The sequence below is a fragment of the Mustela nigripes genome, chromosome 5 (genome assembly GCF_022355385.1).
Source record: "Mustela nigripes isolate SB6536 chromosome 5, MUSNIG.SB6536, whole genome shotgun sequence".
NCBI lineage: Eukaryota > Metazoa > Chordata > Mammalia > Carnivora > Mustelidae > Mustela > Mustela nigripes.
In genome coordinates, this window is record NC_081561.1 from 28,065,440 (window position 1) to 28,080,952 (window position 15,513).

Consider the following 15,513-nt stretch of genomic DNA (forward strand, 5'->3'; position numbering starts at 1 on the left):
TTACTTTCATCTTTGCCAAGTACATAGATTTATTTTATAGCTTTATTCCTATTACTTATTCCACATTCTCATATTTGTTTATGTTTTCTTATTACAAATACATTGGTTTGGTGTTTCATTTCCAACTTCCCAGATTGTTTTCTAACATTTTTATTCTTTTCTTTCTTTTTCTTTTTTCATTCTTTGACGGCATTTGACAAACAACGTTATGCTCATTTCAGGTGTACAACATAGTGATTCGCCATATAACCCAACAATTCCACTCTTTGGTATTTACCCAAGGAAAAGAGAAATACCAATTCTATAATTATGTTTTGAATCAATTGTAGCTATTTTAAAATATGGAATTTAACAGAGAAGAGCCAGTAGCCCTCAACATCGGGAGCTGGTCTGACACTGACAGTCGGGCTCAGTGTGGTCAGAAGATGTCTAATGTCTACCCCTTGGCCATATTCTTCTCCTGTGGGACATAAGTCAGTCACCTCATGGAACATCAGCATCAGACAAGGACACTCTGAAACCACAACATCACTCTGTGTCATTACAGACAAAACAAGGCACTGTACAACCCACAGAATAACACACATCTCCCTGTGTCAGCCAATGTGAGCAATCGCTGCTTCTCCACCATGACTGCTCTCTCCTCGCTCTGGTCTGGCCTGCTGGAAGCGGACTCACTGAGATGCTCAACCATGGGATTGCCTACATACCTTGACAACATGCAGTCAGGAGTGAGCCCCAACTTGCATGGGTCCTCTCCAAAACTCCCATCCAAAGCCATGTCCCTTAGGTTCCAACACCTTCATATTAAGATGCCCCATGGCCCCCAAAGGGGCACGTTCTCTCTCACTGCAAAAGGTAATAGATCCAACTTGAGGGCCTGCAGGAGCTCCTGGTGGTCTTGGTTGAAGAACAATAATGAATGTTACCCTTCTGACTGTCAAGATTGTGTTTGTGTCTTTTAGTTTGATCATGACATGTGTTTGTATCTTGGTGAGTATGTGGTTGACATGCAGATATTTCAAGTTTTTCTTGATGGGTTTTCATCACTGGGCCGTGCTTAGAGAATTTCTTCATGTCAAAATTGTAAGCATTTCATGTATATTTCTATCTCAGTAAAAATGAAGAGCACAGGGCTTTAAGGGTGAAGGGAAACACAGAATTGTTTGAATTTGAGCAAAAGTATGGGGAGGAGACAGAGGTAAAAGATAATAACGTAATGGAATCTAAGATATCCATCTTCTGCTTTATGATGTTTACAAGCACCTACAGAGCCTATGAGGTATCTGATACATGTGTGTTCAATCTCTCACCTGGGCTTGGTGAAGACTTATGTGTCTGCTTCTATTTATCAGATGAACACAGACAAGACCCAAAACACCCAAGTAATAGAGGCAACAAAGAGCTCCAGGGATGGGCATTTTTTAACACATAATGACCTAAATGTGATACATCATGTTTTGGTTCATGTCTGTACACCAGCTGTTACAATGCATGGTAATTACACTTAGGTGCTGTATTTTAAGCATATGATATGTTTCAGACCCACACAGATAATCCATGTCTTCAATTTGAAGATAAATTTAATACATGTATACTTATGAGTCACACAGTATCTTCTTTGAGGAGGATCCTGACAACTAAGAGTGTTCTAGAATAGGTACTGTCTGAATAGTAGCTATGAGCCACCTGTGGCTATTTAAATTCATATTCGTTCAAAACAATTAAAAATGCAACTGCTGGGGCGCCTGGGTGGCTCAGTGGGTTAAAGGCTCTGCCTTCGGCTCAGGTCATGATCTCAGGGTCTTGGGATCGAGCCCCACATCGGGTTCTCTGCTCAGTGGGGAGCCTGCTTCCTCCCCTCTCTCTCTCTCTCTCTGCCTGCCTCTCTGCTTATTTGTGATCTCTCTCTGTCAAATAAATAAATAAAATCTTTTTTTTTTAAATGCAACTGCTCAGCACACCAGCCCCATTTCAAGTGTCACCTGCATATCAAGAGCCACATGCATCTCATGGCCACCATACTGGACAGCGCAGATACAGAACAATTCCTTCCACATAGACTGTTGCATTGGAAGGTGCTGTGCTTCATGCTTTGTGGGTCTCGAATCAGAGGCATGAGACACATGTAAACGGAGAAGACCAACATGATTTCTCTTACAGACAACATCAGATTTCTGTCTGGGATGTGAATACATATGCAGCTGGCGGGTCAAAAAATCAAAGTTGGTTATGCCTGGGTCTGGTGCCTTCAGGGGCAAACTGCCCCAAGTTACAAAAGGGAAATCCCTGTCCCTCCACCTCCCTTCCCAGACTGGGGACCCTCTCTGCCATCACATTTCCAGGAGATGAGATCTCTTCTAGATGCACTCAGGGGCTAGAGTCAGAGCTGAGTTTTCAGAGGCAGGAAGTGCAGCTCAGGGAAAGGGATTCTGCTGAGTGAGGAGGAGGCCAGAGCCTGGACACTCGCACTGAGGTAAAACTTAGCAAGAATGGAGGTGATGGGTCCACAGGGCAAATGTTATTCTTCACCACTTCCATTAAAAAAAAAAAAAAAAAACACTCTTTCTGCCATTTTCCCAAGCCACCATAATGGTCCCAGCAGATGCTTTTAAGAGTATTAATGCCTAGAAGAGAGGCAAAGGCAGGTCTTCTTAGGCCATGCTCCAAAGTCATCATCCTATTTCTAACTGTAATGACAAAGGTTCTATTGGGAATTTGAAATCACTGCTGATTACAGAGCTGGGAATACTGCTCTGAACCTTATGGGCAGGTTAAACCTGAGGTAAGTGAGCAGCGCAGATTTGATGTATAACTCAAAGATCTACCAAAATAGCAGAAGAATCTGTCCCCATCCCTCCAGTTTGGTTTCATTGTCCTGACAACCTCAGCTGGCATCATGGACAATGAAGAAGCAAGACAAAGACTCACATGAGGGAAATCCTGAGATTCTTTCTCTAGGGAGATAATACCTACATGCAAATAAAATACCCCAAAAACAAAAGTAGGACAAAAAACTAGTATCACATTCAAACACGCTGATTAGTGCACTAGAAATTATCATCTTTAGTAATTATTCTCAAATCTACATTTAAACATGTCATATAAGATAGCATGGGATGTACAGCACTTCTACGTACATAAACCCCAAAGAAAATAATTTGTGTAAAAATTAACTGCCTCTTTCTCTCTCTCTCTCTCCTTTTTTTTTTTTTTTTTTTTTTTTTTTTACAGAACGCCACTTTTACCCAAAGTAATGAACGACACAGAACTTGGATTATTTAGACTAGGACAACTGACCTACAGCGTCTGGAAAATGAACATGAAGTTAACCTTTCATGAAAATCAACTCATATACGACAGCTGAGAGTACTTGTTGCCTTGATCAAATGTAAGCGCTCAAGAGAAAAATCAGAATCTTGGGAACCTTGTGATGTACCAATAAACTTGACAGCTTCCCACTACTGATATATTGGGATCTGTGATAATATTAAAACAAATATGACTTTTGATAATTCAGTTTTAACCTCATCAACACTGGAACACATACATAACTTAGTTAAAAAACACATTACTTTTTAAAAAATCATGCATTAGTACAAGGTCCATTCTGGGTACAAGATGGGCCTGTGGATTTTAATGCATCAGAGGACAGAGTCAATGATACTCTTACAAGTTCCACTTTACAAAGAGCTTAGAGAAAGTACAACTTGTGTCATTTGGATATAGTACCTAAGATGAATAGCCATAATGATCTGAGAAGGTTATGGAACATACTAGTCTCCCATATTTGTGTAAGGTTGTAAATATTTTACTACACTTCAACCAAAACAACACAATAAAGGCAGAAGCAAATCTGAACAGCCAGGGGTCTTCTAAGGAGACTGACAAGAAAGGGACTTGAAAAGATGTAAAATGCAAGAACATCACTTTTCTCGCTATGGTTTTTATTTGTAGAAGTAGTTATTTTGCATAAAAGCAGTATTTCTGCTTTCATGCGATGGATTATTAATATGATTCTAAATGAATCAATGAATTTTTAAACCTGTTTTATTCCTACTACGGTAAATACTGATAGAGATAACCCACAGACACAAAATGATCCTTGGGCTCCTCAATCAGCTATGAGACTGTGTAGATACCCTGTGAACAGAATGTTTGAGAATCACTGACTCACGCAGCTCCTGGGCTTCTGCTCAGGGGGACAGTGCGACAAAGAGCGCTCTGTGCAGTAGGTGAGGGGTCGGGGCAAGGTCCCAGGTCCCTGGGTCGCCTCTCAGGTCCCAGGGCGGTGTCTGGGGTGGGGAAGCCCAGTGTTGGGGAATCCCCATCTCTCTGGGTTTCACTTGTCTCTCTCCCAACCTGTGTCACCTCCTCCTGCCTGGATACTCAAGACACAGACCCAGCTGGCGCTCCCATTAGGTGCCGGGTTTCTGGCGAAGCCAATCAGCGGCCGCGATTTCGGGTTATAAAGTCTCCTCACCCGCCTCCGAGCCCAGCTGAGACTCACCGTCTCCTCAGACTCTGAAGATGGAAGTTGTGATGCCCCGAACCCTCCTCCTGCCGCTGTGGGGGGCGCTGGCCGTGACCGAGACCTGGGCGGGTGAGTGCGGGGCGGGAGGAAAGGGCCTCTGCGGGGCGGGAGCGAGGGGACCACCCGGCGGGGACGCGTACCCCGGGGAAGGCGCCTCTCCGCCGCCCCCATCCCCGTCCCGGCCTGTGCTGCCGCGTCCCTCCCCGCCTCCGCCCTGCTCTCCCCCTCTCGGTGCCCCCTCCCCCTGTCTTCCCGGCCGCCTCCACCCGGGCCCCGGGCCCCGCGCCGGGAGGAGGGTCGGGCGGGTCTCAGCCCCTCCGCGCCCGCAGGCTCCCACTCCCTGAGGTATTTCGACACCTCGGTGCCCCGGCCCGGCCGCGGGGAGCCCCGCTTCATCTCCGTCGGCTACGTGGACGACACGCAGTTCGTGCGGTTCGACAGCGACTCTGCCAGTCGGAGGATGGAGCCGCGGGCGCCGTGGGTGGAGCAGGAGGGGCCGGAGTATTGGGACCGGCAGACGCGGATCATCAAGGACACCGCACAGACTTACCGAGTGAACCTGAACACCCTGCGGGGCTACTACAACCAGAGCGAGGCCGGTGAGCGACAGGGCCGGGTCCAGGTCACCACCCTCATTCTCCGATATCCGGGTCTCAGCGTCACCCGAGTCTGAGGGACCCTCCCGCTGCCCCTCTGCCGCCCCGCATCCTTAAGCCGGAAGAACCCGCGGGAACTTTTAGGCGGTTTTACTTTCTGTTTGGACTTAACCCCCTGCCTGTCGGGGCGGGGCCAGGGTCTCACACCATCCAGCGCATGTAGGGCTTTGACGTGGGGCCTGACGGGCGCCTCCTCCGCGGGTACAGTCAGTTCGCCTACGACGGCGCGGATTACCTCGCCCTGAACGAGGACCTGCGCTCCTGGACCGCGGCGGACGCTGCGGCGCAGATCACCCGCCGCAAGTGGGAGGCGGCCGGTGCGGCAGAGCCGCTGGAGGAACTACCTGGAGGGCACGTGCGTGGAGTGGCTCCGCAGGTACCTGGAGAACGGGAAGGAGACGCTGCAGCGAGCAGGTACCGGGGGCCCCGGGGCCTCCCTGATCTCCCCTCCCCTGGGGCTGGCTTCTCAGGAAGGGAAAATGGACTCAGTGTCGAAACACCGCCCTCCCACGGGTGGGGAGAGGGAGTTCCGCCTGGGTGTTCAGGTTCCTACTAGAGAGTGACTCACCCAGAGGGCCGCTTTTCTCTAAAGGACAGTGGAGGAATCCAGCCTCTCCCAGGAGGCACGTGGGGACCATCCCCGCAATAACCCATCAGCAGTTCCCTGTGACCCTGGCAGCCACCCTGGAAACCATGGCTTAATCTCCCAAGGCCTTTTTCTTCAATATGAACATCTTTGGAGGTCTAACTCGGTGTTTTGAGTCATTCACACACACACACACACACACACCCCTTAGCCCAACCCACCCCCCATTCAGGACCATTAGTGTGCTCTCCCCCTTAAACCTACAGCCTCCTATCCTGAACTCCCTCCCGGAGTCTAGAACGTTCCAGGATTAGATGATCCCAAGGGCTGGGCTGGTGACTGGGTTTTGTGCTTCTTCTATCCGGACCAATACCCAGTCCATCTCCAGATGGTCACATGAATGCTGTTTCAGTGGCCTATAAAGATAAACCCAAGTGTGGATTTTCTGATTCTCTTCCTCAGAACCCCCCAACACACAGGTGACCCACCACCCCATCTCTCACCGTGATGTCACCCTGAGGTGCTGGGCCTTGGACTTCTACCCTGCGGAGATCACCCTGACCTGGCAGCGAGATGGAGAGGACCTGACCCAGGACACAGAGCTTGTGGAGACCAGGCCTGCAGGAGATGGAAACTTCCAGAAGTGGGCGGCTGTGGTGGTGCCTTCTGGAGAGGAGCAGACATACACATGCCATGTGCAGCATGAGGGGTTGCCCAAGCCTGTCACCTTGAGATGGGGTAAGGAGGGTTTGGGGTAGAGCCTCTTCTCAGGGAAAGCAGAAGGCCTTCTGGAGAACTTCAGCAGGGCCAGGATACTTACCAGAGCTCTGGACCCCTCACCTTCTCTCCATTTCCAGAGCCACCTCCTCACACCATCTCCAGCATGTGGATCAGTGCTATTCTGGGTCTCCTGGTGGTCACTGCAGTCATTGGAGCTGCAGTGATAATGGAGGAAGAAGTGCTCAGGTAAAAATTGAGCAGGGGAGGGGGGGCCCAGGGGGAGTGCAGGGATCTCAGGTTTCTTGTCCTGCTGGGGGATTTCCTCAGTAGCAGACTGTCCTGCCTTGCTACTGGGAAGTACCATCCTCACAAATGGACTTGCCTATTCTGGAGCTGATCACGAACACTCACTCTGTAGCAAACACTTGTGAAAATGAAGGATACATTTTCATGTTAATTCTGGTGATGGGGACCTCATGCCCAGCATTCACAGGACAGAGAGAGAAGTCCCTGCTGAGTACAGAGCTCCAGCAAGTCAGGTGACCCAGTGACTTCTCACCTCATTTTTCATGTTTTCTATTATGTCCTGGGTGTTCAGTTGTGATTCTGGAAGTTCATTTAGAACCAGGACTGGGAGCTTCCTCTAGGATCTCATGGCCCAGCCATGTCCCAGGCCTCTGACATGATATTTTTTCCCCACAGGAGAAAAAGGACCGGGCTACTCTCATGCTACACGTAAGTATGGAGGGGTGATCCCTGAGACCCTGGGATAGTGTAGACAGGACCCCATGGGGAGCTCACACACCCCATAGCTCCTCCTTTAATCTCCTCTCCTGTGGGCTCTGACCACGTCCTGTTTGTTCTCCCCTAGGTGATGACAGTGCCCAGGGCTCTGATGTGTCTCTCACAGCTGCTAAAGGTGAAACCCTGGAGTCCCTGATGTGGGGAAGGGTTGGGGCACTAGGGACACTTTGCGCATGAGGGGGGCTGCTGAGATGTCCCCACTTATGGGACTGACCTCAATTTGTACGTTATTTTTTTTTTTTTACAGTGTGAGACCAGCTGCCTTGTGGGGACTAAGAGATGGAAGATTTCTTCACACCCCCACTTGGTGACATCAACAACCCCTGACTTCTCTTTGTGCAGACGTCAGAATGTGTCTGTGTTCCTTTGAGCGTATGTGAGGACATAAGGAGATTTGCCCACCAGACCCCTCCCTATTCTGATTTTTTATTCTTTTTGATGTGCTTTTTTGTTCCAGCAGATGCAGGGCTGAACCATCTCCATCTCTATATTTATTTCATGTTGGGCTGAGTACAAATGACTTACTTCTGTATTGAAAATGAGAATCCAGGGGCACCTGAGTGGCTCAGTGGGGTAAAGCCTCTGCTTTCGGCTCAGGTCATGATCCCACGGTTCTGGGATCAAGCCCTGCATCGGGCTCTCTGCTCAGCAGGGAGCCTGCTTCCTCTCTCTCTCTCTTCCAGACTCTGCCTACTTGTGATCTCTGTCAGATAAATAAAATCTTTTAAAAAAACGAAAAAGAAAAAATGAGAATCCAGACATGAGTTGTTTCCTAATTCTTCCATATGGGGTTTATGAGGTAATAAAAGAGGAGATTTGTTAAATTAAGACAGCAAATAAATGGAAGTGCTAAGAACCTTCCAGAATCTGTGCGTTTACTGTGCTAAGTCTGTTGCGGGTAGGCGCAGAGGGTGTGAGGAGACGAGCGGGGATGTGGCCTGTGCCCAGTGTGTGATCAGTGCATCACAGGAATGACATGCTCACACCTCAGCTGGGTCATCTCTCTGCTTTGTGTCCTTGGCCCTTGTATGGAAGCTTGTATCACTAGGAGCTGTGATCACAGGGACTTGGATATCACCTGGTACCAGAACCTTGTGCAGCAAGAGCTTCCTGTGACTGGGTCAGCCTCACCTCGGGCCTGGGTTGGGTCATAGCCTCCTTTCTGGGGTGGGTTTTTTTTCATTGTTTCTCTAGAGCGTCAGGCCAGCTCTTGCTCTTGTGTACCAGTTCTCGTACCATTTTCCGTGGGTGACCCTGTCAGTTATAGCAGCAGGTGTCCTTTGGGCTGTGCTCCCATAGACCTAGGTTGTCCCTACCACACAGGAGTCTCTGTGGTACAGAGAGATGAACTTTCAGATTCACCCATCTCTTCCCTTCACTCTAGACCTGTTTTCTAGATTATTTTTAGGATTCTGGAGATAGAGGAAGAATCTGAAAGTATCTCAGCCTTAATAAACATCAGTTTTTCTCTCCAGCTGCTCTGCCCTCTCTCCCCTACCTTTAGTTCAATGATCCTAATGCTGGCTTGGATCCACGTTCATGGATCTATAAAGCAGAGTCTAATGTAGATCTCTTTGTGGTTGGAGAAAAGGAGCCAAAAAGCCTGAGTACAGTGTTTCAGGAGAGAGAGATCTGTGTGCTGTGCTGTGCAGGAGAGATGGTGTGGGGGAAGGGGCTGAGCAGAGAAAGGGAGGGGAGGGGAGCCCTGTGAGGGGAGAGAGGCAGCACAGATGGTGAGGTGGGTGTATGTGGGGTGGGAACTGCCTGTGCCAGAGACTCATCTAGAAGAGGGAGTCCTCTAGCTGCTCATTCATTCAACTGATAACTGTCATGTGCCTTATACAGGACATGCTGTGTTTTCATATAGGCACCTCAGTGAGACTAAGAGGGAAAATGTGCTGCTCTTGTGGAGAGTATTTCTAGTGGAAGGGGCAGACTACACTTGACCCTCCGACAATGTAGGGATGGGGCACTGACCCCCTCGTGCAGTCAGAAATCCAAGTATAACTTTTCACTCCCTCAAAACATAAGAGCTCATAGCCTACTGTTGCTAGAAGCCTCACTGGTAACATGAAGAGTCACTTAACACATGTTTATGTTACATGTAGAAAACAGTCTTCTAACAATGAATGGAGCTGCAAAAATTAGTCAGAAATCACAAAGATGAGGAAATGCATGGACAGTACCTACTGTAAAAAGTCCGCACATGGGTGCACATGCACCGTGCAAACCAGTGTCATTCAGAGGTGAACTGTGTATTGTGTAAGTGCAGTAATAAGGGAAGTGTTTAAGTTGGAAATTGGCAGGAGCTGTGAGGAAGGAGATCCCGGCCTGAGACGGGGCAATGACTCCTTTACTCCAGGGATCAGGGGAGCCTCACTGAGAAGGTGACCTCACCATGGAGGTCTGAGGGTATTACTTTTCTCTGAGTGAGGAGTAGAGTTACAAGAATGAACAGATCAATGGGTTTGACTTTTTAAGCAGCACCTGTTTGCTGCTATGAGAACCAAGAGGAGCAGGGTGAGCCACCAGTGGGGAAACTATAGGAAACCAGTGCAGTGTTCCAGGAGGGGGATGTGGGCTGTACGTCTGGGGTGTGAGGAGGGAAGATACAGGAAGTGGTTGGGTGCTGGGTATTCAAAGATGGACTTCACAGCATTTCCTCATGGATTCATTCTCGGGGGTGAGTGGAGGAATCAAGGAGGGCAGGTAGACTTGTGCAGGGCTTTTCTTGGATATGGAGAAGATTCTGGAAGCAGGACACTGGGGGAAGCAGAATCACAGGCATCCAGGTTAGGCATGTGGAATCTGAGACGTCCACTAGAAATGCAGTGAGGTTAGCAGTTGCATACAGAGCGCAGGGCAGGAGAAATATCTGGGTTGGAGAAATAGCTTTGGAAGGTGACAGCATATACATGGTGATTAGAGCCTTCAGCAGAGATGAGGTCACCAGGGGGTGAGAACCATAAAAGAGAAGGGAACAGGACCAAACCCTGGACTCCTCAGGGCTAAGCAGGCTGATCAGAGCGCACACGCAGAGCGCACTGCAGAGTCTGGTTCTGTATGTAGAAGGTACAGAGACCAGGGAGGCCCAGCCCTCAGTGTGCACAGGAATTTCGTGGACTCTGAAGATCTAGACAGTCTGGGGTAGAATGTGAGATGCTGGGTTGATAACAAGGTTGGTGCTGCTGCTGCTGGTCTTCAGATCGCACACAGAGTAGCAAGCACATGAAGCAGGACTCCCACATGGCTGTGCATCCACCTCTCCTGCAGCGCTTATCACGCCAATGATTCCTGAGCCCACGCCCAACATTTTAAGCTGGTGGGTCTATGGAGAGGCCTGAGTATTTGGTAACAAAGCTACAGGCAATCCTGTGACTCCACCAAATAGAGGAACACTGAAGTCATCAATGAAGAGCCCTCATTGTGGGAAGGGGTTTTACAGACACATTTAAAGGGTTTTTGCGAGGCATCTGTGTGTCCCACTCTTGGTTTCAGCTCAGGTCATGATCTTGGGGTCATGAGAACTAGCCCACGTTGGGAGCTACACCCAGTACAGAGTCTGGCTGAAATGTCTTCCATCTCCTTCTACCCCTCCCTGCCTCTCTCACCCTCTTTCTGTCTCAAATAAATAATATCTTCAGATGTCTTTGTGTAGGAAGAAAAATGCAAGACATGCTGGGAGATGCATTTTTTTCTCTCCTGTGGGGCACAGTCAGGTGGCAGACTGAGGAAGTTTTCATCTCAACATAAAATGTCTGAGTTAAGGAGAGTGTAGATCTTAAATGTCTGCATCACACAAAAGGAAACTGTAACTATGTGACATGATGCACGTGTTAGCTAATGTTATGGTTGTAATCACTGTACAATACAGAAATGTATCAATCAGCAGGTGTACCTGAAACTCGCCCAATGAGTTTGTGATACATACATATAGTTACAGAGAGACTTAGGGAAGAGAGATAATATATGGGACTTTGTTTTATTTCCAGGAAAGCCACAATACAGGCTTGAGACTACACAGCTGGGAGCAGAATTCACACTGGACCCTAGACAGCCTCTGTCTGGGTACCAATGCCACTGACTCCCCTGAGGGAGGCCACTGGACCCTGCAGCTGGGACTGCTATCACTGCTGTCCCCTGACAGTTTCATGACATGACTGTGACATTGCTCAGACTCCCTGTGCCTAATGCACAGACACTGTCCCAGTGTGCCTGTCACATGTCCACAGTCCGAGTCTGGCAGGTGGCCAGGTGACTGTTGAACCTTCATGTCATGTCCAACTGCTGGACTGTTTGGCAAAGTGGGCTCTCCTCTCTGTGGATGGAGGTGTCTGTGCTCCCAACAAGACTGTCAACGTGTGGCATTCCTGCACATGGCAAGAGAGGTAAAAGTTCTGAGAATGGACATTGGGGTTCAGGAATGGAAAAGAATGACAAATTTCCACATTCGGAGCCATGATCTGAGTCTAGAACTTGATCTGCACACTGTAGGCACTCAAGTCTGCTTGGAGGAGGAGTGACTCATAAGTGGCTTCTTTCAACTTATTCCCTTGATGGTTGTTATGGGCCCAGGTTTGTCCACTCCAGTCCCTACTCACAGATGAGTGGAGTAGCATTGCTGGGCAACAAAGTGATAACTCAACACATCATCTTCCAGCCTTTCTCTCTCCCTGGGATTAAAAACCCAGATCTGTGTCACTTCAGATGATTCTCACATACATGCAGACATCACATATTTCTAGGTATCTATAATATTATTAGATTTTATGTGGCCTCCACAAAGTTCTGAAAAACCACTCCATTTTAGACACTTCCCTACTTCATCTCTGGTCTATGAACAGCTATAATCACAGTGTTTCAGGAGATCCAATGATGTGATATTCATGCTCACTGTTGCTCAGAAATAACCAGTCTCAGACAGGAGAAGGTAAAGCTTTCTGGCTTATACTCACCTCCAACTTCTGTATGTATTTTCTGTAGCCTGAGTAACACTTTCCAGACCAGGGCTGGCTCACAGGAGACACAGATCAGCCCTAGTTTAGGTGACTTACACTCTAGCACCAACTCAGGTACCTAAAAAAGAGCAGAAATGAAAAATACTTACTGAGGATTCCATTTCCATCTACATAGTAGACTAAGGTTTAAGGCTGCTCCCTCTCCACATGAGGTGATGAGCTCTGGTGTTATATGCAACTGATGAATTACTGAACTCTACATATGAAACTAATGATGTACTCTGTAGGCTAATTGAATTTAAATAAAATTTAAAAAAATAATAAGGCTGCCTCTTCTCCCAAAAATGAAAATAGAGAAAAAAACATAAAATCACCCAAAAGTGCAAAACAATCAAGAGAAAAATCAGTTAGCCCAAAATTTAAATATGGGCCATAAGCCCCAGAGGATAGTTGTTCTGACCCATAGAGTATTTTTCAAATCTAGAAACTCTTAGCTTGGCTTCTCAGGCTCATGAGCTTCATAGAGAGGAGACAATGCCCAGAGCTTCTTCATGTGAGCAGCAGGAGAAATATCCCCTCCCTGAACATCTGGGAACTTAAGATTCATGTCCTCAGAACAGGGTGACACAAATCAAATCTGTTCTATCTTCAAGTGCAAGAACATTCTAAGGAAATTTGCCTTTAAGTCAGGAAAAAGTAAAGAAACAGCTATTTCAAAAATTTGCAGACATGGACTAGGCCGTCTGTGATTTCTAGTCCAAATTTGCTTTACCATTGGCCATTGGGCCAAAATAACTTCACATCATTAGCTTAGTTTATAATTGTCCTGGATTGGTGATGCCCCCAATATTTTAAGAAACAAATTTCTCTAGAGAAATCTCTATTTAACCTACGTGTCAAAAAACTTATACAGAAAATTGCACAGAGGCAAAAGAGCAACTCATAGAAAGAAATGTAAACTTAAAATGGAAAAAAAAAAACTGTGATTAAGTAACTTTAGAAAAAATAGCAGTACAAGTTCATGAAACGTCAATATTGGAACTATAAGACACAATATAACAGGACCAGGATATGCTATAAATATATAAAGATACGTTATTTGATATATATTATGGATATAATACAAAGAAAAAAATTACAAAATTTAAAATGTAGAAAACACGGCAAAAGCACCTCTTAAGAAAATAACTACAAAATAAAGTGGCAAATGATTAAATAATGAAAATATTACAGTTTACTCACTGAATAAGAATTTATCAGTAAAAGAAGAATAAGTGGAGGAGCACCTGGGTGGCTCAGCTGGTTAAGTTTCAGACTTCTGCTCAGGTCATGACGCCAAGGTCCTGGGTCAAGCCCAGCATCTGGCCCCCTGTTCAGCAGGGAGCCTTGTTGCCTTTCCCCCATCACTCTGCTGCTCCCCTGCTTCTGCACTCCCTCTCTTTCTCATCTCTCTTAAAGAAAGAAAATCTTTAAAAAAAAAAAAAAAAAGAGAGAGAGAGAGAAATGAGGAAGGCAAGGAAAACAAAAAACAAAAAGTAAGACAGCAACATAAATCAATAGTTCAATATTAACATTGCAAGTAAGTGGCTTAAATAAGTCAATCAAAGCGCAAATTGTTAGCCTGAACACACAACAAGATCCACCTATGCAGTCTACAGTAGACGCACTTGATCTCAGTTACAAACAGATTAAACTCAAAGGGATGGAAAAAGTTATCTCAGGCAAACAACCATAAGAAAGCTGGAGTGGATACACTCATTAACCAAAAAGGATTTATAGTAAGGGGGCGCCTGAGTGACTCAGTTGTTAAGAGTCTGCCTTTGGCTTAAGTCATGGTTCACTGAGCCCCTGCATAGGCTCCCTGCTCAGCGGGAAGCCTGCTTCTCCCTCTCCCCTCCCCCTGCTTGTGTTCCCTCTCTCACTGAGTCTCTCTCTGGCTAAGAAATAAATAAAATCTTTTTTAAAAAAATAAAAAATAAAAATGCTAGTAAGATAAACATGATCATTTTGTAATGATAAAATGGTGAAGTCATCAGATGATGAAACAACTCTAAACATACATTCCCCTGATAACTCAATACCCAACTGCTTGTAGCAAAACTGACAGAACCTGAGAAACAGACAATATGACAATAATACTTACACTTCAATATATCACTTTCAATAATGGATAGGACAACTATGCAGAGATCAATCAAGGTAAAGAAGACTTGAGCCATACTATAAAACAACAGTGTAAGTCTGACATGTATAGAACATTCCAGCCATGAACAGAATATACATTCATTTCAAATGCACATGGAGCTTTCTAGACGATAAGCCATATGCTAGGCCATAAAAAAACCCAATGAATTTAAAGGGGTAAAAATAATGCAAATATCACAGTGGCATGACACCAGAAATAAATAATTGGAATGAATTTGGGAAACCCACAATATGCAGAATTAACACACTTCTACATAATCAAAGGGTCAAAGATGTCAAAATGGAAATCAGAAAATACTTTGAAATTAACAGAAATGAAGACAGAGCATACCAACCCTGAGGGGATCTGACTAAAGCAGTGCTGAGAGGCAAATATATAGTTGGAACTGCCTGTATGAAAAAGAAACATGTTACCTGAACTTTCACATTAAGTCAAAGGATGAAGAGGAGCAAACTAAACCAAAAGCAGGCAAAAGGAAGGAAAAAATAAAGATTAGAGCAGAAGTTAATGAAATAGAGAAAAGAGAATAAAATAGCAATATAGGAAACTGAATCAAATGTGATCCTTTGAAAGATCAACCAAACTGACAAATCTTTAACTAGACTCACTTAAAGAGAGAGAGAGAGAGAGAGAAATGACCCACATTGCTGGGATCAGCAATGAAAGAGGTGATATTAGTACTGACCACACAGAAATCAAGAGAATTAGTAGATTATGATGCACAATTATATGCTAAAATATTAACTTGCCTGTATAAAATAGACGAAAACACAGAAAGACACAAATGACTAAAGCTGACTGAAGAAGAAATAGACCATCTGAATGTACCTATGAGGTAGAACATAGAGTCAATTGTCAAAAACTATTCCACATAAAAGCCCAATTCCAAATGGCTTCACTTGCAAATTATACCATATGCTGAAAGAATTAATAACAATTCTTTACAAACCCTTCCCCCCCAAAATGAGGAGGGAACGCCACACATTCTATGAGGCTAGGATTATTCAGATACCAAAACAAAGATATCACAAGACAAAAAAACTACAGAC

The 15,513-nt window shown here is 45.9% G+C and overlaps 1 protein-coding gene, 1 long non-coding RNA gene and 1 pseudogene across 2 annotated transcripts; 1 reads left to right on the plus strand and 2 right to left on the minus strand.

Annotated features, from left to right (window-relative positions):
- On the minus strand, positions 1-4,601 carry LOC132017777 (uncharacterized). Its single transcript, XR_009404404.1, has 2 exons — positions 4,511-4,601; positions 1-514 (listed from the first exon to the last, which is right to left on the minus strand). It is a non-coding gene; the product is annotated as an uncharacterized LOC132017777 (long non-coding RNA).
- LOC132017774 (DLA class I histocompatibility antigen, A9/A9 alpha chain-like) lies at positions 4,518-8,170 on the plus strand. Its single transcript, XM_059399798.1, is given in 10 exon segments — positions 4,518-4,603; positions 4,864-5,133; positions 5,328-5,518; positions 5,520-5,604; positions 6,239-6,514; positions 6,634-6,722; positions 6,724-6,742; positions 7,199-7,231; positions 7,368-7,415; positions 7,548-8,170. Coding segments are annotated over 10 exon segments (1,089 nt in total). The 5' UTR covers positions 4,518-4,530; the 3' UTR covers positions 7,553-8,170.
- The window catches only part of LOC132017775 (patr class I histocompatibility antigen, A-2 alpha chain-like), a 26,766-nt pseudogene continuing 17,875 nt past the window's right edge, over positions 6,623-15,513 (minus strand).